The sequence below is a fragment of the Chionomys nivalis genome, chromosome 26 (assembly GCF_950005125.1).
Source record: "Chionomys nivalis chromosome 26, mChiNiv1.1, whole genome shotgun sequence".
NCBI lineage: Eukaryota > Metazoa > Chordata > Mammalia > Rodentia > Cricetidae > Chionomys > Chionomys nivalis.
This window is the reverse complement of record NC_080111.1, coordinates 34627194-34651823: the sequence shown is the minus strand read 5'-3', so window position 1 is coordinate 34651823 and position 24630 is coordinate 34627194. Positions and strand designations below refer to the sequence as shown.

At 38.2% G+C, this 24630-nt stretch overlaps 1 protein-coding gene across 1 annotated transcript in view; it reads right to left on the bottom strand.

Annotated features, from left to right (window-relative positions):
- Positions 1 to 578: 578 nt before the first annotated feature.
- Positions 579 to 24630, bottom strand: part of LOC130866846 (zinc finger protein 431-like) — a 98013-nt gene continuing 73961 nt past the window's right edge. Inside the window, exons 2-5 of the mRNA XM_057758462.1 lie at positions 3359 to 3482; positions 3095 to 3155; positions 1727 to 1875; positions 579 to 1645 (exon numbers count right to left, since the gene is read on the bottom strand). Of these exons, the coding sequence (XP_057614445.1) occupies positions 579 to 1645; positions 1727 to 1875; positions 3095 to 3155; positions 3359 to 3482 (1401 nt within the window). The remainder of the gene's footprint in view (positions 1646 to 1726; positions 1876 to 3094; positions 3156 to 3358; positions 3483 to 24630) is intronic.

The following is a 24630-nucleotide window of genomic DNA, read 5'->3' as shown; positions in this document are numbered from 1 at the left end:
CTGAAGAAGTCAGGGAATGTGATGCCTCCAGAAATTATTTTTTATATAGGATTGTTTTGGTTATCCTGCATTTTTTGGCTTTTCTATATGAAGTTGAGTGTTTTTATTTTTGAGATCTGTGAAGAATTTCTCTGATATTTACATGGGAATGGTATTGAGCCTGTAAATTGCTTTTGGAAAGGTGTTCACTTTTACTATGTTGATTTCTACCTAACAGGGCAAGGGACATCTTCCCATTCTCTGCTGTCTTCTTCAAAGATTCCTCACCTCCAAAAGATTATGATAATATGCACAAGCTTTCTCAGATGACTACACACAAAGTCTTACTCCTAAATAAAGCACAAAACATTATGAAACTGAATTCATTTATAGAGTTTCACTACAGTATCATTTTTTTCATGTTTTGAAAAATACACAAATTATCTTCAGGGTTTCTCTACAAAAGGGCTCATATTATGCATTTGGAGATGATTGTGAAAAAGAATTTACCACATTCCATGCACAGATATCTCTAGAGTATGTTACATTTTAAGCCTTTTAAGGGTACAAAGGTCTGCAAAGGGCTTTTCACACTGATATCATTCATAGGGTTTCTCTCCAGTATGTGTTCTTTTATGGTTTTGAAGATGACTCTGACGTGCAAAGGCCTTACCACAATGATTACATTCATAGGGTTTCTCTCCAGTATGTGTTCTTTTATGGTATTGAAGAGAAATGTTCTTTGCAAAGGCCTTACCACAATGATTACATTCATAGGGTTTCTCTCCAGTATGTGTTCTTTTATGCTTTTGAAGATTACTGTGACATGCAAAGACCTTACCACACTGATTACATTCATAGGGTTTCTCTCCAGTATGTGTTCTTTTATGCCTTTGAAGATCACTGTGCTGTGCAAAGGCCTTACCACAATGATTACATTCATAGGGTTTCTCTCCAGTATGTGTTCTTTTATGGTATTGAAGAGAATTGTTCTGTGCAAAGGCCTTACCACACTGATTACATTCATAGGGTTTCTCTCCAGTATGTGTTCTTTTATGGTATTGAAGAGAAAAGTTCTGTGCAAAGGCCTTACCACACTGATCACATTCATAAGGTTTCTCTCCAGTATGTGTTCTTTTATGGTATTGAAGAGAATTGTTCTGTGCAAAGGCCTTACCACACTGATTACATTCATAGGGTTTCTCTCCAGTATGTGTTCTTTTATGCAATTGAAGATGATCATGTCGTGCAAAGACCTTACCACAATGATTACATTCATAGGGTTTCTCTCCAGTATGTGTTCTTTTATGCATTTGAAGATGACTCTGACGTGCAAAGGCCTTACCACACTGATTACATTCATAGGGTTTCTCTCCAGTATGTGTTCTCTTATGGCTTTGAAGTTTACTGTGGTATGCAAAGGCCTTACCACACTGATTACATTCATAGTGTTTATCTCCAGTATGTGTTCTTTTATGCAATTGAACATGATTATGGTGTGCAAAGGCCTTACCACACTGATTACATTCATAGTGTTTTTCTCCAGTTTGAATTCTTTTATGTGTTTGAAAAACAGTACATTGATCAATGGCTTTACCACATTGATTATATTCATAGGGTGTCTCTTTAGTACATATTCTTTTAATCTTTTGAAGATGACTGTGATCAGAAAAGACCTTACCATGCAGATTACATTCATATGATTTCTCTCCAGTATGTGTTCGTTTATGACTTTGATGAGTATCATAAAGATAGTCTTTATCATCTTGACCATATTCATGGGGTTTCTCTCCAGTGTGTGTTCTTTTATGCATTTCAAGATGATTGTGATAAGAAAAGACTTCATCACATTGCTTAATTTCACAGCGTTTTTCTCCGCTATGTGTTTTTTCATTCCTTAGAAGATGAGTGTTATAAGACAAGTCTTTACCACAGTGAGAATATACTGGAAACTTCTCTCCAGTTTGATTTCTTTCAATCCTGCAAGGATAATTTACACATGTAAAAGCTTTACCACATTCAATGCAGTTGAACCTCATACCTATATGAATTAATTTAATGTTTTTTCAAATTGTAAAAAGGAATCAAATATCAAGGTTTTATAGCTTTGTTTAAAATCATGTTTTGTTCTCTCATTAGGGGTCATTTTATATCTAAAAAATATTTGTGATGAGAAATTCCATTGTGTCGTGGTTTATCTTTTCATCTATAACTATACCTATATTTTTCTAGTTTTTTTTTTACTGAGTGCTTTACCAACTTTACTCCATTTATAATTTTACTACATTGTAAATTATTATACAATTGGTAAGTGAAGTAAGACACCCAGAAGTATTTGCATAGACCTAGAACTCATGTTTGTTTGTTTGTTTTTGTTGTAATGTGAGTTTGTATTTATGTATTAAGCATGATGATAGAAAATAAATTAACTTTGTATTTTTGCATCAAATTAAACATGTACACTCTACATAGGAACTACAGTTTATCTTCTTAATTGTACTTAAGGAAAGGTATGATAAATCTTTCCATATTCCTATGCTCATACACTTGTGTCAAGAGTGACATATATACATATGAAAAAATAATAGTGTATAAAAGATTTCCACAATGAATCCACAAAGTTCTACTTTCATAAACTTGTGGTATATATATTAAGGTTTCTCCACATCAACTGCCCCTCGACCCTTGATTAATCTGATTTCACTAAACTTAGCACAGTTACAAAAAGTATATGAGTGATACAAGGCTTACCATGGGCTATTGAATTAGTAGAAAGTTTTGCAGCTATACTCAGCATCACTGAAATATGTATACATTTTCTGTCATGAATAGCAAGAAGCAAATGAAGCTGCAGTTCTACAACATAGCTCTCATAGTGCTATGAATCAAATGGTGATATCTGTTTAGGAATTGCTACCTAGACTTTTTTTTAAATGAAGGCTTTGCAGATGCAAGTCACATACATGAAATTGAGGTATATGAATTTGTGAGAACTTAATAACCATCAATACATTTAAAGCTATGCTTATTTACACTGTTGCTTTTGTTTTAAAGTTCCAGAACACATTACAGACTATTCAAAAGAAATTGTTATGATCTTGCCCAAGAAAATTACCTTGCATGTCTTCTAGAACATTGACAATGCTCTCCAGTGTTAAGATCTTCCCAAATGTATCCTAAAATATAGTACCAGAATATCTATGTTATATTATTTAATAATGTGCAACAATTAGCCTATTATCTTAAGTTCACCTAAGAACTGTGACTGTGTTTGTTATTTACCTCATTCTTCTTTCTCTAAAACAAATTATAGAACAAAATCATAAGCCAAGGAAAAGTTATTTCCATATTTTGAAACATGGAAGAAATTCATTTTCACCTATAGTAGTTAGGTTCCTGTAGGTCTCAAGCATCACATCTTTGTAGAGATTCTTCTGGGAAGGATTCAGCCAATCCCACTCTTCCTTAGTGAAGTTGATGTGCACATCATCATAGGCCACTGCCTTCAAAATATTCCAAACATGAGTACAATGTAAGTATGACAGTGAAATGCACACTTCTTTGAAAGTATAGTTTTATGATTCTGGTGTTCCCCATTCTTGTTCCATGACATAGTCACTTTAGAAGGAAATTGAAAAGGAGAATCAATTCTGTTATTTCTGTGTCCTTTGTATAGGATACCACTTTATAAGAGGAGTATCTATTCACAGGGAGAGAAAAAGGGAAAAGATCAACAGGACGTTGTATGCATGAAAAAATTAATGACTATAGAAAGGAAAAAAAAGATGGACAAACTGGGCATATTGGTGTATTTTGCCTTTATCACAACACTCAGAAAACAGAGGTGGGTATATTTGTCTCTGAGATGAATGCCAGTCAAGATTTAACAGAACTGCTTATCCATTTTTTGATACCATGTATCTTGTCAGAGGTTGAGGCATGAGCATGTCTTTGCCCAAAGGCCAGTTTTGACAACAAGAAAACAAGCTCCGAGTGTGTTTGGTGCTCAACATTCTCTGGAAAATAGATCAATGCTACCAGTAGTAATCGTGTCTCACTTCAACAGTACCCTAGGTTATTTAAATTCCATATTTTACAGCTCTTTGAAGTGGTTGAAGATTACCTATCTGTGCAAAATATGTTCTTTATGTGTCTAAAAAACCTGATTATTCTAAGTATGACAAACATAGATGACTATTGATCTATAATTCTAATACCTATATAACTTAAAGACTAAGACTTCATATTAGAATATTGTACAATAAACAACAATGGGCTCAAAATGTAACCAATGTATAAGTATCTTGATCAGTGGAAGAAATGTACATTGCCATTTGATAAATATATTTATCAATATATAAAATGTTTTAAGCAGAGGTAGAAGCATGAATGCATACAATATTCAATATTTAACATTATATCAATATACAAAAAACTATATCAAAGCAATTGCCTATAAATTATAACTCACAAGCATTCACTCTATTACTCACTATTATTATTAATGTATGTAAACTCACACTATCTTATTCCATCCAATTTCCCTTTTTTAAAAAGAAATCCCTGAGCCCATAAAATTTCCCTTCCAACCCACAACCCTATACTAATTATAATCAACCCCTAAATGATGTCCTTAACCCTAGGACAAACTTTGTTGGGAGAGGGGATGTAGTCTTTTAGAATTACTTCTAGCTGTCATGGGGGCAATGTTCTTTCTAAGGGATCCTGTGACTGGTATAATTGCAAATAGTCTTTGATATTTTGTAAAGTTTTTCTGAGCTTCTCCTTATAAGGTCTGTCCAGAACATTGTAAAAAGTGGACCATTTCAGCTAACCAAGTTGGAACCATCTTGAGCAGCTGGTATGCAAAACAGGTCTGGTAGTAGCACTATCATCATCATGCCATCATATCAACCAGGTTGAGTTGTTGTGGGACCCCAACTTCTTCTTGGAAACTTCAAAAATTACTGCAGGAAAATTCATTGTTCATTGTTGAAAACTTAAACATTATTTATATAGTCATATATAGACATATATATATATATATTCAATGACATGTTCAATATAGACAAAAATAGAAATAGAAAAAAGTAAAAAATTTTCTAAATTCTTTTTTCTTTCTGTCCCATGCTCCTGACATGAGAGAGAAACTCTGAATTTTTATTTTAATGACATGGTTGGATTTATAGAGGGACAGAGCCAGTGGCCATCTCCAAAACCAGCTCTCTATATTCATAAATATACATCCACTTACAAAAGGCACCCAATGAAATGATAGGATAAATGTGTAGATTTCTGAATCTAAAAAGAATAAAGGGGGATACTCCCTGGGCTCCCTGCAGGGGCTCTACCCCCCCATACTGCCTCTCTCTTCTTGTCCCACCCAGCTTGCATCCAGAACCCTTCTTCCTTCTGTCCCCTTTCCTCTTTGGGCACATAACACCATCCAGCTCAGTCTGTCTGGCGCTGGGGGCGAATCCTCAGGGCAAGTAGGCAGGCGAGACCCCCTTTGCTTCACTGGCCTGCCTGCACCAACCAAGGTAGGCGCTTTGTTTACGAACTACCCAACCTGCACGGAGATCTGATCTCGGCACCAGGAGAGACAGCAGTGCGGTGAGTTTGGGACCAGCGGCGGCGGCGGCGGAAGCAGCCCTGGACAGGGAACTCTGAAGTTCCTCATCCCCCTCCCTATACTCCCCGGGCTCCCTGCAGGGGCTCTACCCCCCCATACTGCCTCTCTCTTCTTGTCCCACCCAGCTTGCATCCAGAACCCTTCTTCCTTCTGTCCCCTTTCCTCTTTGAGCACATAACACCATCCAGCTCAGTCTGTCTGGCGCTGGGGGCAAATCCTCAGGGCAAGTAGGCAGGCGAGACCTCCTTTGTTTCACTGGCCTGCCTGCACCAACCAAGGTAGGCGCTTTGTTTACGAACTACCCAACCTGCACGGAGATCTGATCTCGGCACCAGGAGAGACAGCAGTGCGGTGAGTTTGGGACCAGTGGCGGCGGCGGAAGCAGCCCTGGACAGGGAACTCTGAAGTTCCTCATCCCCCTCCCAATACTCCCTGGGCTCCCTGCAGGGTCTCTATACCCCGCATACTGCCTCTCTCTTCTTGTCCCACCCAGCTTGCATCCAGAACCCTTCTTCCTTCTGCCCCCTTTCCTCTTTGGGCACATAACACCATCCAGCTCAGTCTGTCTGGCGCTGGGGGCAAATCCTCAGGGCAAGTAGGCAGGCAAGACTTCCTTTGTTTCACTGGCCTGCCTGCAACAAGCAAGGAGAGACATCACTAGAAACCAGGAGAGCTAGCACTGCAGAGAGCCATCACTGGGAAGGTACATCAGTAGGCAAGGAGACCTGATCTGGTAAAAGAAGATCCAGAGGGGAGCATTCGGAGAAAGAGATGGGCAGGCGCCAATGCAAGAATTCACCTAACAATATGAAAAACAATATGAAACCACCAGAACCCAGCGACCTCCCAACAGGTGGACATGAACACCTTAATCATGAAGAAGTAGACAAAATTGACTTTATGAAAGTGATTGACGCCCTTAAACAACATGTAAAAAATGCCCTTATAGAAATGGATGAGAAGTATAACAGAAAGTTTGAAGAATTGAGTAAATCAGTGAATGATACCCTAGGAAACCAAGGAAAAACAATCAAACAGATAATGGAAACAGTTCAAGACTTAAAAACTGAAATGGAGGCAAAGAAGAAAACACAAACAGAAGGCCAGCTGGACAGGGAAAATCTAGGTAAACGAATAGAGACTACAGAAGCAAGCATAACCAACAGAATACAAGATATAGAAGAAAGAATCTCAGATTCTGAAGATACCATAGAGAAAATAAACACGCTGATCAAAGAAAACAGCAAGGCCAACAAATTCTCATCACAAAACATTCCGGAAATATGGGACACAATAAAAAGACCAAACCTAAGAATAATAGGAATAGAAGAAGAGGAAGAACCGCAGCTCAACAGTACAGAAAATATATTTAATAAAATTATAGAAGAAAACTTTCCCAACCTAAAGAAAGATATACCTATGAAGGTTCAAGAAGCATACAGAACACCGAATAGGCTGGATCAAAAAAAAACATCCTCTCGCCATATAATAATCAAAACACAAAGCATACAGAATAAAGAAAGAATACTAAGAGCAGCAAAGGAAAAAGGCCAAGTTACTTATAAAGGTAAACCTATCAGACTTACACCTGACTTCTCTATGGAAACCATGAAAGCCAGAAGGTCCTGGATAGATGTACTGCAGAAACTAAGAGACCATGGATGCAAGCCCAGACTACTATACCCAGCCAAGCTTTCGTTTACTATAAATGGAGAAAACAAAATTTTCCAGGATAAAAACAAATTTAAACAATACGTAGCCACAAATCCAGCCTTACAGAAAGTAATAGAAGGAAAATCACTAACCAAGGAGTCCAACAATGACCACAATATCTCAGACAACTAGAGACCCTTCACCAGCGCAACACAAAGAAGGGGAACACACAAAATTTACAACATAAAAAATGACCGGAGTTAACAACCACTGGTCATTAATATCACTTAATGTCAATGGACTCAACTCACCTATAAAAAGGCACAGACTAAGAGATTGGATACGAAAACAGGATCCAACATTCTGCTGTTTACAAGAAACACACCCCAACCACAAAGACAGGCACCTACTCAGAGTAAAGGGTTGGGATAAGGCTTATCAAGTAAATGGACCTAAGAAACAAGCAGGGGTGGCCATACTAATTTCTAACAAAGTTGACTTCAAACTTAAATCAATCAGGAGAGATGGAGAGGGACATTTTCTACTCATAACAGGAACAATTCATCAGGATGAAGTCTCAATCCTGAATATCTATGCCCCTAATATAAAAGCACCCACGTACGTAAAAGAAACATTGTTAAAACTCAAGGCAGCCATCAAACCGCACACATTAACAGTAGGAGACTTTAATACTCCTCTCTCACCAATGGACAGGTCAATTAGACAGAAACCTAACAGAGAAATAAGAGAATTAATGGAGGTAATGAATCAAATGGACTTAACAGACATCTATAGAATATTCCACCCAAATAGGAAAGAATATACCTTCTTCTCGGCAGCTCATGGAACCTTCTCAAAAATCAACCACATACTCGGTAACAAAGCAAACATCCACAGTTACAAAAAAATATTAATAACCACCTGTATCTTATCAGATCACCATGGATTAAAGCTAGAATTCAGCAACAATGCTACCCCCAGAAAGCCTACAAACTCATGGAAACTGAATAGTCAACTACTGAACCATACCGGGATTAAGGAAGAAATAAAGAAAGAAATTAAACTCTTCCTTGAAGACAATGAAAATAAAGAAACAACATACTCAAACCTATGGGACACTATGAAAGCAGTTCTGAGAGGAAAGTTCATAGCACTAACTGCCCACTTAAAGAAAACAGAGAAAGCACACATTGGAGACTTAACAGCACACCTGAAAGCTCTAGAAAAAAAGAAGCAGACTCACCTAGAAGGGGTAGAAGACTGGAAATAATCAAACTGAGGGCTGAAATCAACAAAATAGAAACACAGAAAAGAATTGAAAGAATCAATGAATCAAAAAGCTGGTTCCTGGAGAAAATCAACAAGATTGATAAACCCCTATCCAAACTAATCAAACGGCAGAGAGAGAATTTGCAAATTAATAAGATCAGAAATGAAAAGGAAGACATAACCACAGACACAGAGGAAATTCAGAGAATCATTAGATCTTACTACAAAAGCCTGTATGCCACAAAACTGGAAAATGTAAAAGAAATGGACGCTTTTTTAGATAAATACCATTTACCAAAGATAAACAAGGACCAGGTGAACAACCTAAATAGACCTGTTAGTCGTGAAGAATTAGAAGCTGTTATCAAAAATCTCCCTTCCAAAAAAAGTCCAGGACCAGATGGTTTCAATGCGGAATTCTACCAGAACTTCCAAGAAGACATAATACCTATTCTCCTTAATGTATTTCACAATATAGAAACAGAAGAGTCATTGCCAAATTCCTTTTATGAAGCTACAGTAACTCTGATACCAAAACCACACAAAGACCCAACCAAGAAAGAGAATTACAGGCCAATCTCACTCATGAACATCGACGCAAAAATCCTCAACAAAATTCTGGCAAACCGAATCCAAGAACACATTAGAAAAATTATCCATTATGATCAAGTAGGCTTCATACCAGAGATGCAGGGCTGGTTTAACATACGCAAATCTATCAATGTAATCCATCATATAAATAAACTGAAAGAAAAAAACCATATGATCGTTTCATTAGATGCTGAAAAAGCATTTGACAAAATTCAACATCCCTTTATGATAAAAGTCTTGGAGAGATTAGGGATACAAGGGTCATACCTAAATATAATTAAAGCTATATACAGCAAGCCGACAGCTAATATCAAATTAAATGGAGAGAAACTTAAAGCCATCCCACTAAAATCAGGAACACGCCAAGGCTGTCCACTCTCTCCATACCTCTTCAATATAGTTCTCGAAGTTTTAGCAATAGCAATAAGACAACATAAGGGGATAAAGGGGATTCAAATTGGAAAGGAAGATGTTAAACTTGCATTATTTGCAGATGATATGATAGTGTACATGAGCGACCCCAAAAACTCCTCCAAAGAACTCCTACAGCTGATAAACGCCTTTAGTAATGTGGCAGGATACAAGATCAACTCCAAAAAATCAGTCGTCCTCTTATACACAAAGGATCTGGAAGCAGAGAGAGAAATAAGAGAATCATCACCTTTCACGATAGCCACAAACAGCATAAAATATCTTGGGGTAACTCTAACCAAGAAAGTGAAAGATCTATTTGACAAAAACTTTAAGGCATTGAAGAAAGAAATTGAAGAGGATACCAGAAAATGGAAGGATCTCCCTTGCTCTTGGATTGGGAGAATCAACATAGTAAAAATGGCAATTCTACCAAGGGCAATTTATAGATTCAATGCAATCCCCATTAAAATCCCATCAAAATTCTTCACAGATCTTTAAAGGACAATAATCAACTTTATATGGAGAAAAAAAAAATCCAGGATAGCCAAAACAATCTTATACAATAAAGGATCATCTGGAGGCATTACCATCCCTGACTTCAAACTCTATTACAGAGCTACAGTAATGAAAACAGCGTGGTACTGGCATAAAAACAGAGAAGTCGACCAATGGAATCGTATAGAAGACCCGGATTTTAACCCACAAACCTATGAACAACTGATTTTCGATAAAGGAGCTAAAAGTATACAATGGAAGAAAGAAAGCATCTTCAACAAATGGTGCTGGCACAATTGGATGTCAACCTGTAGAAGAATGAAAATAGACCCATATCTATCACCATGCACAAAACTCAAGTCCAAATGGATCAAAGACCTCAATATCAATCTGAACACACTGAACCTGATAGAAGAGAAAATGGGAAGTACCCTACAACATATGGGCACTGGAGATCGCTTCCTATGTATAACCCCAGCAGCACAGACATTAAGGGCAACATTGAATAAATGGGACCTCCTGAAACTGAGAAGCTTCTGTAAAGCAAAGGACACTGTCATTAAGACAAAAAGGCAGCCTACTGACTGGGAGAAGATCTTCACCAACCCCGCAACAGACAAAGGTCTGATCTCCAAAATATATAAAGAACTCAAGAAACTAGACTTTAAAAGGATAATTAACCCAATTAAAAAATGGGGCACTGAACTGAACAGAGAATTCTCAACAGAAGAAGTTAAAATGGCCAAAAGATACTTAAGGTCATGCTCAACCTCCTTAGCGATCAGAGAAATGCAAATCAAAACAACTTTGAGATATCATCTTACACCTGTCAGAATGGCTAAAATCAAAAATACCAAGGATAGCCTTTGCTGGAGAGGTTGTGGAGAAAGGGGTACCCTCATCCATTGCTGGTGGGACTGCAAACTTGTGCAACCACTTTGGAAATCAGTGTGGCGGTTTCTCAGAAAAATTGGGATCAACCTACCCCTGGACCCAGCAATACCACTCTTGGGAATATACCCAAGAGATGCCCTATCATATGACAAAAGCATTTGTCCAACTATGTTCATAGCAGCATTATTTGTAATAGCCAGAACCTGGAAGCAACCTAGATGCCCTTCAATGGAAGAATGGATGAAGAAAGTGTGGAATATATACATATTAGAGTACTACTCTGCGGTAAAAAACAATGACTTCTTGAATTTTGCATGCAAATGGATGGAAATAGAAAATACGATCCTGAGTGTGGTAACCCAGACCCAAAAAGAAGAACATGGGATGTACTCACTCATAATTGCTTTCTAGCCATGGATAGGGGCTACTGAGTCTATAATTTGTGATCCTAAAGAAGCTAAACAAGAGGGTAAACCCAAGGAAAAACATATAGATATCCTCCCAGCTATGGGAAATAGACATGACTGATGGGCAAAAAATTGGAATCTTGGGGGTGGGGTGGGATGGGGATGAGGGGTGATGGGGAGAGAAAAGTGTGAAGGAGAGGATGAGGGGAACTGGGGGAATCGGGGTGATTGGGGATAAAGGAAGGTTGGATAGGGGAGCAGGGAAACTCATACCTTAGGTAAGGGAGCCACCTAAGGGGTGGCAAGAGACTTGAACTTGGAATGGCTACCAGATGCCCAGGGCAATGTCCCCAGTTAGTTCATTGGGGCACCTGAGGATAGGGAACCTGAAATGAAACTATCCTATAATCATACTGATGAATATCTTGCATATCGCCATAGAACCTTCATCTAGCGATGGATGGAGATAGAGCCAGAGACCCACACTGGAGCACCGGACTGAGCTCCCAAGGTTATAATGAGGAGCAGAAGGAGAGAGAACATGAACAAGGAAGTCAGGACCATGAGGGGTGCACCCAGCCACTGAGACAGTGGGGCCGATCTATTGGGAGCTCACCAAGGTCAGCTGGACTGCTACTGAAAAAACATGGGATAAAACCAGACTCTCGGAATGTGGCGGACAATGAGAGCTGACGAGAGGCCAAGGAGAATGGCACAGGAACTTTCAACTGGCGATAGATCGAGAGAGAGACAGAGACCCAAATTGGAGCAACGGTCTGAGCTCTTAAGGTCCAAATGAGGATCAGAAGGAGGGAGAACATGAGCAAGGAAATCAGGACCACGAGGCGTGCACCCACCCACTGTGACAGTGGAACTGATCTATTGGGAGCTCTTCAAGGCCAGCTGGATGGGGACTGAATAAGCATGGGTTGAAACTGGACTCTCTGAACATGGCGGACAATGAAGGCTGATGAGAAGCCAAGGACAATGGCACTAGGTTTCGATCCTAATACATGAACTGGCTTTGTGGGAGCTTAGCCTGTTTGGATGCTCACCTTCCTGGGCCTGGATGGAAGTGGGAGGACCTTGGTCTTCCTGTAGGGCAGGGAATTTGGACTGCTCTTCAGTATCTAGAGGGAGGGGGAATGGACTGGGGGGAGGAGAAGAGGAGTGGGGATGGGGGAGGGGAGTGGGGGGAGTGGGCAATGTGTGGGAGGAGGGGAGGGAAATGGGAAACGGGGAGCAGTTGGAAATTTTAATTAAAAAAGAATAAAAAAAAAACAAAAAAAAGAATAAAGGGGCATATATGTGTATGATGTAAAAGTGTAGATCATTAAAATTAATTTTAAAAAGTAACTACTAATTTATATATTTTACATTGATATAGACATGGATGCTCCCTTTTGAAATAAACTTAACATTTGACTAAAACATACTGTCTATGATTTTTATATTCTTACTCAAACTATTTTATCTAATTCAACTCACTTAAACATGTAATGAAAATTTCTAGTCCTTGAAAACCAATTAGGATACAACGTACTGCATGTTTGTACTTTGTTATTTATTACAATTGAAATTATACTCAAGTTAGTTATGTTTTCAACATTATTTGGAATTTTATTAGCTGATTCAAATGTAAATACTTTAGAGAAAAAATGTTGGTGAAGTAAAACAAACTTTGTCTTTTTGGGGATTACTTTTTAAAATATACAAAAAGGTGATTCTATTAATTATTCAGCATATAATATACTTTCATAAAAATTTGAGCCCAAAAGTTAAAAATTAGGAGAGATTACTTGTGGAATCTTAATAATTTTCAGAAATTGCCGCAAGACATTGACCATCTATATCCCACTATTGGAGTAAAAAGTTAAAAACAGTAATTAGAACCAAACCATAAAAGGTGACAAGGATTTAAATAGTCAAAGAGAATTATCATCTAAAGCAAAGAAAAAAATGGTTTAGTGGAAATAAAATTATAGGAGGCACTTACGGATTGTTTGGATGTGAAGTTTGGTTACATTCAAGACTTTTTTTGATACAGGTTTCTTTGTTGCTTTGGAATGTGTCCTGGAACTAGCTCTTCTAGACCAGGCTGGCCTTGAACTCCACCTGCCTCTGCCTCCACTGTGCTGGGATTAAAGGCTTGAGCCATCACCTCCTGGCCTTCATTCTAGACATTTTATGTTCTATGCATTCCCTATAGAAATTTTACTGCAGAAGAAAGATATTATCTTATAATCGATATTTTAAGCATATAAACGTACTAAAAAACTAAAAAGTTATGTGGAAAAAAGCTGAGTTGTTTTTAAAAAGAAAACTGAAACTTCATCTATTAGCAAGAATTTACCAAGGTTAAATTGTAGCATGTTTTGCTAATGTTGAGATTGAATCATTATGGACAGGAAGTGAAGATTGGCAAAGAGCTTACAGTAATTTCTTGGGAGAGATTAACCACAAATATCCCTTTAGCCATAATATTAATGATCATATAGGGAAGTAACTAATTCTAGGGAAAGGTTTCATCTAGCTGCCTGTATTTAATTTTGGGTCTGGGTCTCTATCTGATATCTAGGCATACATAACAAATACTCATCCTTTAACCTCTTACAGATCTACTGCATGTGACAATTAAAATGCTTAAATTTTTTGCAATGAAATATGAGCATGCATTACAGTGACTTGTGAAGTCTCCAAAAGAAGTGTGAGTCATGCAAGGAAGATTCAACCACACTATTCTATTGTTTCACCATCCAAACATCAGGTTTGGACTACAAACTGCTCGGGACAATATCAAAATGGTACATTGAGATGATTGAGACTGCTGGGAACATATGATTTAATTAAGTAAACAGTTCATTTTGGAGGTTTGAAGACGAGATGATGGACAAAAACACAAACAGGTTGAATGATGGAATTGAATCAAAGACCCAGATATTAATCCTCACACCTATGAACACCTGATTTTTTGACAAATAAGCTAAAATTATACAATGAAAAAAGAAAGCATCTGCAACAAATGGTTATGGCATAACTGGATATCAACATGTAAAGGAATGCAAATAGATCCATATCTATCACCATGCACAATACTCAAGTCTAAAGGGGATAAAGACCTTAACATAACTTGGACCACACTGAAACTGATAGGAATGTGAAAAGTAGCCTTCCAAGCATGGAACAGAAGACCACTTCCTAAATATAACACCTGTAACACAGAGTCTGAGAGGAAAATTAAATAAATGGGACCTTCTAAAACTGAGAAGCTTCTCCAAAGCAAAGGACAAAAGTCAATAACACAATAAAGCAGCTTGTTGAATGGGAAAATAAATTAATTTCCAATCCCACATAAGATAGAAGACTGATCTCCAAAATATATAAAGAACTCAAGAAATTAAACATCAAAATTTCAAATAATTCATTTAAAATGGGGTACAGAACTAAACAGAGAATTTTCTATAGAATAATCTCAAATGGCCAAAAGACACTTAAGGAAATGTTCAACATCCTTAGCCATCAGGGAAATGCAAATCAAAATGACTATGCAACACCACCTGTCAGAATAGCTAAGATCAAAAACACCAATGACTGCTTATGCTGGAGAGGATATGGGAGTAAGGGGAAGACTCTTCCATTGCTGGTAGAAATGCAAATTGTACAACCACTCTGGAAAACAGTATGGCAGTTTCTCTGAAAATTAGGATTCAACCTACCTCAAGACCCAGGAATACAAATGACAATAGTATGAACTCTCTTATACATTAATATTGGTTGAAAGTAAAGGATATTCATGCTACAATCCACAGACACAGAGTTAGTTAACAACAAAGGATCAAGGGAGAGATACATTGATCTCCCTGAAAGGAGCACTAGAATAGGTCTTCTAAATTGAAAGGCGGCAGTTCGGTATGGGAACAGGAGAAATCAGGATCAGGGTGCTTGGATGTAGGGAGAATGAAGAAAGACTACAGGAATTGGGGAACATTTGGGAGTTGGTATGGTACTTAGTACAGTAAATACTCATTAGATTGTATGAAAATGCCACTAGCAAGGACTTTTAGGAAAGAGGGATAAGAAGCCTCTGAAGTCTTCTCTAACCAGCAAAGTATTCAATGTTGGGACTGGGACACCACCCAGCAACAGTTACATCTACATCTAGTTGTGCTTGCAAGATATATTGGGTTATTTGTTCCCCAGAACTTGTAGGAGTAAACAACAAATAACTTGTGAAACTTCAGGCCTATTCCATTAGAAGGAGACAATGCCCATCCTAATTGGATGTCTAAGACCTGAAGCTCACTATACTACAGGTCTATTATAGAAACAAACAAGATAGGAAAAAATGTCCAGGAAATGATTTCTCATAATGTTGTTATTCTCATAGAATGATGCCTCAGCCAATTGTTATCAAACTGGCCTAATCCAAGAACTCAAAGCAGCAGGAGCAGACACAGTCAAGCAATAAGAGGAGCTAAGGAGACCCTGCTGGCAATGGGGAGAAAGTACCATAGCAACAGCCTCCCACCTTGGTTGAGGACAGTAGGTTAACAAAGCCCACAGAATCAACTAAGCAGGAGTTATTGGTGCTCACAGAGACTCATGATCCTATAGGGGCCTGTGATAAATGCTTTGCATATATGTTATCAGTTCATACTTTGGTGTTTTGTGGGACTGCTAAGACTTGGTGCGTGTATATGTGGGGTGAACTTTAACTCATTTGACAGCTTTTGAGACCACTTTTCCTCATACTGGGTTTCTATATCCAGGCTTTATATGGATTTTGCATAGTCTTACTTTAACTTTTTGTACCATGTATGTGGGCTTGTTTTCCATGTCTACTTGACAATGACCTAGAGACATCAGAGATTAGGGAGCCTCAGAAAAAAAAATGCCTCCATGGGATTCAGAAATGAGGCATTCTCTCAATGACTGATCAATGGCAGAGGGCACAGCCCACTGAGAGTTATGCCATCCCTGGGCTGGTCCTGGATTCTATAAAAAGAGAGGATGGGTAAGTCCTATGAAGTAAGAAAGTAAGAAGCACTCCCCATCACATTTGCATCAATTCTTGACTCAAGGATCCTGCCCTCCTTAAGTTCCTTCCCTGATATTTTTTAATAGTGAACAACAATAAGGAAGTATAATCCAACTAAACCCTTTTCACCCAATTTTGCTTTTTGGTCATGGTGTTTCTTCACAACAGCAGAATCCGTAATTAAAACAAGACACCATGTTTTGTTGATATGTATGAGATTCTAAAGGTAAACAAAGAAAAAAGAGTCTCCCTGGTAAGCCACCAGCTTGTGGTGCTACACAGATTATCAGAAATGGGCTAATCAAGATGTGAAAATTAGTCAATAAGAGCTGTAATTAATGGGTCAGGCAGTATTTAAAAGAATACATTTTCCATGAAATTATTTCGGGTAAAGCAAGCCCGGTGGCGGGAAGTGGCCTGCTGCTTCTCACAATATACCAGCACTATTTGCATTAGCCTGATAACAACCTAAACACTCCCTAACCAAAGAATGGATGAGGAAAATGTGCTGCATTTACACAATGGAGTACCACACAGCAGAAAAAAATAATGACATCTTGAAATGGCAGGTAAATTTATAGATCAAGAACATATCATACTGAGTGAGATAACCCATATCAGAAAGACAAATATACAATGTCCTCACTCATAAGTGGCTTTTAGACCTAAAGCAAAGAAAACCAGTCTATAATTCTCAACCCCAGATGATGGAGGTGGGTCTTGTGTTAATCTGTTGCTTTCATTGGTTAATTAATAAAGAAACTGCCTAGTCCCATTTGATAGGCCAACCCTTAGGTGGGTGGAGTAAACAGAACAGAATGCTGGGAGAAAGAAGCCGCGTCAGGCAGTCGCCATGATTCTCCCACTCCAGACAGACGCAGGTTAAGATCTTTCCTGGTAAGCCAGCTCATGGTGCTACACAGAGTATTAGAAATGGGTTAGATCAATATGAGAGCTAGCCAGTAAGAGGCTGGAACTAATGGGCTAGGAAGTGTTCAAAAAATACAGTTTCTGTGTAATTATTTTGGGACATAAGCCATGCGGGCAGCCGGGTGCTGGGGACGCAGCCCCACCACTCTTATTACAACACCCAGAGACCCTAGATAACAAAGAGGAATCTATGTGAAATACACATGGATATAATCTACATGGAAAGTAGGAAAAGACAGAATTTTCTGAACTAAATGGGAGCATGGGGATCATGGGAGAAGGTAAAAGAAGGGAGGAAGGGAGGAAAGCAGAAAAAAATACATACCTCAATAAAAACAATTTTAAAAAATCAAAAAATGACATAAACCACTGACTGCCTGGACAGTCACCCAAGATTCCACTGTACTGTTGGACTTTAAACTTTAGCCTCTACAACTTGAAGATCTGACCAAGTTTCTGTGAAGCAGGAATTCTGTAGGATTGTCCTGCTTTGCCATGGCAATGCTCAGCTGTCACTTTCTTTTGTGTCCTGCCTATCGAACTTGGACAGTATACTGTAAGTAGTTAAGTCAAAGGGCAGTTTTTTGCCAGTGCCTAAGTCTTGCCAGCAAGAAAGTTATCTACATTTAGTCATTTCTATGATATCCATTTCTCTGAAGTAGATTGGTGTTGTCAGGAACAGACATGTCTTGCCATAAATACCTTATATAATCATAACATCTTAAATGCAATATTTTGAATAGGAAATGTTTGATGACTTATTTTAAATATATTTTTGGCCAGGGAGTGATGGTGCATGTCTTTAATCCCAGTACTTGTGTGGCAAAAGCAGGTTGATCTCAGTGTGTTCAAGGCCAGTATGGTCTACAAAGTGATTTCCAGGACAACCAGAGTAATACAAAGGAACCCTATCATGAAAACAAAAATGAAAATGAAATGTCTTTTTGTTTCACCTTGAAAGCCTACCTAAAATGAATATAAGTATGTTTATAATATGTAACTATTAACTTGTAATCTTATTAATTTAAATAGCTTGTAATAGTAATTTTCAGGACTAGAGATTTATTTTACATCGTAAAGTGACTTGTTGGGCAGAAAACCCTACATAAGAGTAAAAATGTATGTACAGTATGTTTTATCAAAAATAACCTTGAATTTCCATGAATATACAAAAATATGTTAAATAAGATTAGAAATATCTACAATATAACAAAAATAATCTCAAATATATATTAATATACAAAAATCCATACTAAGGTAAAATATTTAATATAAATAGTTTTTTATTTAAAGTCAAATTGGTAATCTATCATTTATCCTTTAATTTCTATATCTTCCCTTTTTCTTTTCAGAACAAGATAACTAAATACTATCTCCTTTGTTTATATTTTTTACCATTACCCATAGTAACTTGTTACCACCTCCACCTCAATGATGACATAAATTATGACCTAATGAATGACCAAACTGCTTACCCCAACTTTTGGGAATATGGGAATCATAATTTTGAAATTATTTTTTGTTCTCTGTGGGAAATGGCATCCATAAGGGTCCCTGAAATAAACCTAGGATAATTTCAATTCATGGGAGAATTGCCTGTATTATCTCTTGTCCAGTCTTTGTGTAATGGGAAATTGGAGGAATTATCTCAAGTTCTGGCTAATGTAGTTCATGAGGACCATCTTAGATAGTAATCTTGGAACTGTCCTGAATAATTTATAGCCCAAAGCTGACCTTTAGAGGAGGGTAGTCAGTTTAGTGGCATTACCACACTCTAGGAGAAATCAACGGTGTGGGGCCCTAAGCCCCTCTTTAAGATTTTAATGGTTACTGCTAAGAATGATTGTGGTTTACTGTAGAAAACCTTTTAAGTGCTATATGTAGTAAAGCTCAAAGCGGTTAAAGGAGCATAGTTTTTTTATTTATATACAGAATCAAAAACTTAATTTTAAGTTACTTGATAGAGATTTAGACCCAAAATCATGAACAGGAATTAAAAAGAAGCCTTTTATTTAAATTAGATTTTAGATGTAGTGCAAACTGATATTATTCAAATCCTGTAGTCAGATAGTAGGGCTGAAAGCTGAAAGATCAAAGAAGCAGAGCATCCAACCACTAGACCTTAGCTCTATAAAGTTCGCAGTCCAATGTGGGAGGCCATTTGTGACTCAGTTTCCATCTGGAGTCATTTTAGACTTAAAGATTCTATTTGAGTCCAAGCATACCTGCTGTTCTTCTAGTAACCTTGAGGACTGTGAATAACACCTGTGTTAGTCAACAGAAAAAGCATTTTGCCCAGCTAAAAGAGTCCATTTTTTCTATTAATATTTGGGCTAGTGTAGGCCAGCCAGTGGCACTCCTTGTTAGTGATTAGAAGTTGCTTAGCTGAATCAGATAATGCACAGGTTTGAGCTGCCTCCTAGCACAGTGCAGGGAGGTTGGAAGCTGACTGTACTGCTTTTTGATCTGCCTTTTGACTGTGTTCAGTATATATGCTGGCTGAGAAATTATCTTGGGCTGTTTTCTATTGACCTTTCATCCTCTCAGTCTAACCTATGATTCTGTCTTCATTTCTCTTAATCTAACTTTTCCTTAGCCTCAGCATTCCCTCCAATGGGAGACATAGATAAATGTTGTTAGACTCACCAAATGGGGTATCCTGTCTCTACAAGTCCTCAGACTGAATGCTGTTTCTACAAAACACTCAATCCTCAGCTCCTCTCTCTTACCACCTTATATTCCTCTCTCTGCCCAGGCATGCCACTTCCTATCTGCAACTCCTTAGCGATAGAATTAAAGATATGAGACACCAGCATTGACTCTACAACAAACTAGTGTAACTACTGGGATTAAAGGTGTGTGTCAATATTGCCTGTGGTGTAAGGCTGGCCATGGCATCTGTTTTACTTTATGATCTTCAGGCAGGCTTTATTATTAAAATATAAATGAAAAAATAATATAAAATAAAATAATTAGAAGCAAGCATCTAAGATCAAGAAGAGAAAAGTAAAACTCTTTATCACCAAAGAGTATAAAAAATATTCTGAGTACAAACTATGGAAGGTCCATCATTTTCACAAACAATGAATGATATAATTAATTATGGTTCACAAAATCAACAATATGGATGACACCACTGACAAAACAGGGCACAATCACAAATCTACATACACATACACACACACACACACACACACACACACACACACACATATATATATGTTTCTTAAAGAAGAACAACAAAGTTCTAATCTAATTCACTAAATCACTGGCCATCACACATCCTGTACACTAGTGTTCTCTCCTTTACCAATAATAGAAAATGGGTTCGGTGAGAAGGGCTGTTTCACCAAAGTTTACAATATTCACTTGAAGTCTTCTGATGTTTTTACTTTACAGAAAATAGATTTGATTACTGAAAGCATCTCATTCTCTTTTGATAAAGAAAATGATGTCTGTTAGAATCACTTACCATGTTGTTTCCTACAATTGGTGATGTATTCCAAGTCTGCATTACAGTGAGGAAATGAAATCTTTTTAAATGGAATTTCAAGAGAACAGACTTTTAAAGAATCAGTGTACATGTAAATCAACTTGATTTACTCCATCTACTTGGTGTTCCAAGCACTTTTGAAGGCAAGGTTACTGCTATTTTTTGTGTATGTTTGTGTATTTTTGGGGTATGATATTCTCTGTATGATTGCTAGAAGTGATCAAAGCTTCAGGGAGTCAGGGAGGTAGAAGAACAGGATGAGAAATTAAAGGAGCTACAAAATGAGACAGAGAAGCAAATAAATAAGAGTACAACCCCAGGCAATGCTGGCTTAGTGATCATGTCTCTTGGGGGAAAGATGGAGGCTGATGCCAGTTCCATCTAAGTTGTCAATGTGGACTATGGTGCAGGAGCAGAAGAGCTGGAAGCTCACTTTCATGGCTATGACAAATTCGGTGGCCTTGCCAAAGAGTTTGCACATATAGAATTCTTAGACAAAGAGTCAGAGAGGACTTTCCTGGCTTTAGATGACTCCCCGTTTAGAGGGAGACAGATCAAGGTGATTCCCATCAGCACAACAGACTGGTTTCCCATGTATCCAATGGGATACATGTATCCAATCTACAGTGGTTTAAACAGCTGGCCATTGGATCAAAAAATGAATTTAAAAAAAGAAAGTAAAACAGAAGGTGGAAATTAATTTATAAAAAAGATATACTGTGGAAGGGGGAGAATCCCATAACTAACTGAGGAGGGACTTGCTCTGGGCCATAGGGCAGGCCCAGGGAGTGACATATTCCCTCTGGAGATTCAATATGGACACTTCTCAAATGTGCAACCTGCTTCCGGTTTCCCTGCTCCACTTCACTCCAAAATGTGGAAACAACCTAAGTGCCGCTCCATAGAAGAATGGATAAGAAAAGTGTGGTACATTTACACAATGGAGTGCTACACAGCAGAAAAAAAAATAACAACATCTTGAATTTTGCAGGAAAATGGGTGGAGCTAGAAAACATTATTTTGAGTGAAGTAACAAAGAAACAGAAAGATAATTATCACATGTACTCACTCATGGGTAGTTTTCAATCAGAAAGCAAAGAAAGCCAGCCTACAAATCACAAATCCAGATCTTAGACAAAAATGAGGATGCTAAGAGAGACTTACAGAGGTCTAATCTACATGGGAAGTATAAAGTATAAAAAGACAGAATCTCCTGAGTAAATTGGGTGCATGGGGACCTTGGGAGAGGGTTGAAGGGGGAGTGGAGAGGCAGGGAGTTAAGCAAAGAAATTGTAGAGCTCAGTAAATATCAATAAACAAATATCGATCATATATGCAGAGGATAGTTGCCTAATTGCAAATTTGGTGTTCCTTGACTCAAGATAACCTTCCTAATCTGGACATCCACACAATCTGGAATGTGTTGATTCACATAACATTAATTTACCCATGCTGGGCAATTACAAACCTCTCCTGCTACCATGGTCAGGCCTTTATCATAGTGGTGGATCCAACAGCTGATTGCCTATGCTGTGCCCCCTGCAGTGCACACAATAATCTATTCTTCCTATTGAGGTCTGAGGACAGAAGAAATGCTCCATATGCAAATCTTTTTCTTTCAACTGCATTGTGCAATCAACTACATGGCTCAAATGCATTATTTTATTTTGTTTTGTTTTATTGGTTTTGTTTGAGACATGGTATCTCTGTAGCTTTGGGGTGCCTGTCCAGGAACTAGTTCTTGTAGACTACACTGGATTCAAACTCACAGAGACCTGCATGCCTCTGCCTCCCAAGTGCACCACCACTGCCAGGCAAATACATAATTTTAAAACTGTGAATTGGTACACTCATTTAAGAACTTTGAGGGTGTAATATAGAGGACACTCAACTTTGCCCAGGAAAGCAACAGACAGGGACCAAGGCCATCTAAGTCAACATAACAGAAGTTGTCTCAGCAATAATATTTCTATTGGGATGGAAATGCAGCTCTTCTAGAATATGCCATTCCACTGAGAAATCACAATACACCTTTAGAAGATTAATAAAGAAAACTTTCTTTAATGATGTTATGCGTTGATCTCTGTCCAATGCTCAAGGGGAGCTAGGTTAGACAGGTTTTGCATTCAATATATGTTGTTATCCATAAGTATCCCTTAGGATAAAGGTCCAGATTAAACTTTGAACAATTGAAATAGAATCAGGCAACTTGCCAGTCTAAATATTTAGGCAAAAGTATTCTCAGAATATTCTCTTAAGTACGCCAGTGACAAGTTACAGTGGTTCATTCTTCACTGACAGAGTTTTAAGGTGAAGATCACAAGGGAAAAGAAAGACTGGACTGGACAAGTAAAAGATAAAAAAGATAGGGTGGGGAGGTGTTGCAGAAGATACGTTCCATGCCTAGTAAGGTTCTAAAGAAAAATAACATCTTAGGCAGGCAGTGGTGGGGCATGCCTTTAATCCCTGCACTCAGAGATTTTTTGAGATGGGGGTTTCTCAGTAGCTTTGGAGCCTGTCCTGGAACTCTTGTAGATCAGGCTGGCCTTGAACTCAAAGAAATCCACAAACTTCTGCCTCCAGAGTTTGAGAATTAAAGGCATGCACCACCACCACCCAGCAGTGAGTTTTTAGTTTTAAATCAGTGATGGCTTCTTTGAATTGGTTTGGAGTCAAATATCTGGACAATCCTGGTAAACAATGCATACCCAGGCATTCTAATCTCTTCCAGTCCTAATTAGCATATACATAAAGTCTGGGTGTTTTAGATGCAGTTCTCCCTGTGAAAACAATCTATCAAGTTATTAAGTGGGACATTTACAGCTGCAACCCATTATCAAATGGAAGTGGTACATGAGAGATCAGGACCAAGTAGGTCCTGAAGACACAAGGAAAATACATGAAGAAATGGCCAACTTCCAGTGGTTTCTACTCTTGTTAGGATGCCTTCTGCTGTCAAGCATATACCTTTAGTCTATTCCCTATGATTGGTTGAATGAAAAAGAGAAGACTAGGCCCTGGCTGATGGTTCAATACATCATGCACGAACCACCCAGAATTAGGCAGCTGCAGGGTTACAATCCCTGGATCGGACAACCCAGAAAGATGCTTGTGAAAGGAAATGTTCACAGTGGGCAGAAAATCAAACAATACACATTTCAATGTGGTTTATTTGGAAGGAGAGATGGCCTAATCTACAACTAGCAATGCACTGATTGATAAGCTTTATCCAGTGGTTTGACTGGATGCTGAGGGATTAGGAAAGAGCATGATTAGAAAATTGGTGAGAGAAGACATCTGAGGAAAGAGAATGTGAATAATCTCTGTGAAAGGGAAAGGGGTATAAAGATCTTTGTATCCCATGTAAATGCTGATCAGCTGAGGAGGAGTTCAATACTCAATCAGACATGATGACTCTTCCGTGTATAGTCAGCCTCTTTTCCCAGTTATTCATGTCAGTGTCCAATGGGCCCATGACCAAATGGCCATATTGACAAATTGGGAGATAGGCATGGGTTCAACAACATGGACTTGCACTCATCATGGCTGACTTGGCTACAGCTTTTGCTGAGTCGCCATATCACACATCAGCAGAGACCAAAACTTAGCCCCATATATGACACCATTACTAGAGTGACCAGCCACCAACCCACTGGCAGGTTGACTACACTGGAAAACTTCCTCTGTGAAAAGGACATTTGGGCTTCAAATGTTCTTAAACCAACAGACTAAAGAAAGAATAACAGCCTTGGGCAGAGTGATATATCCAGATTAGCATGGGAAATTAACTGCCTCTTCACAATACAGATAAGAAGGAAAATATGTCTGGAATGCA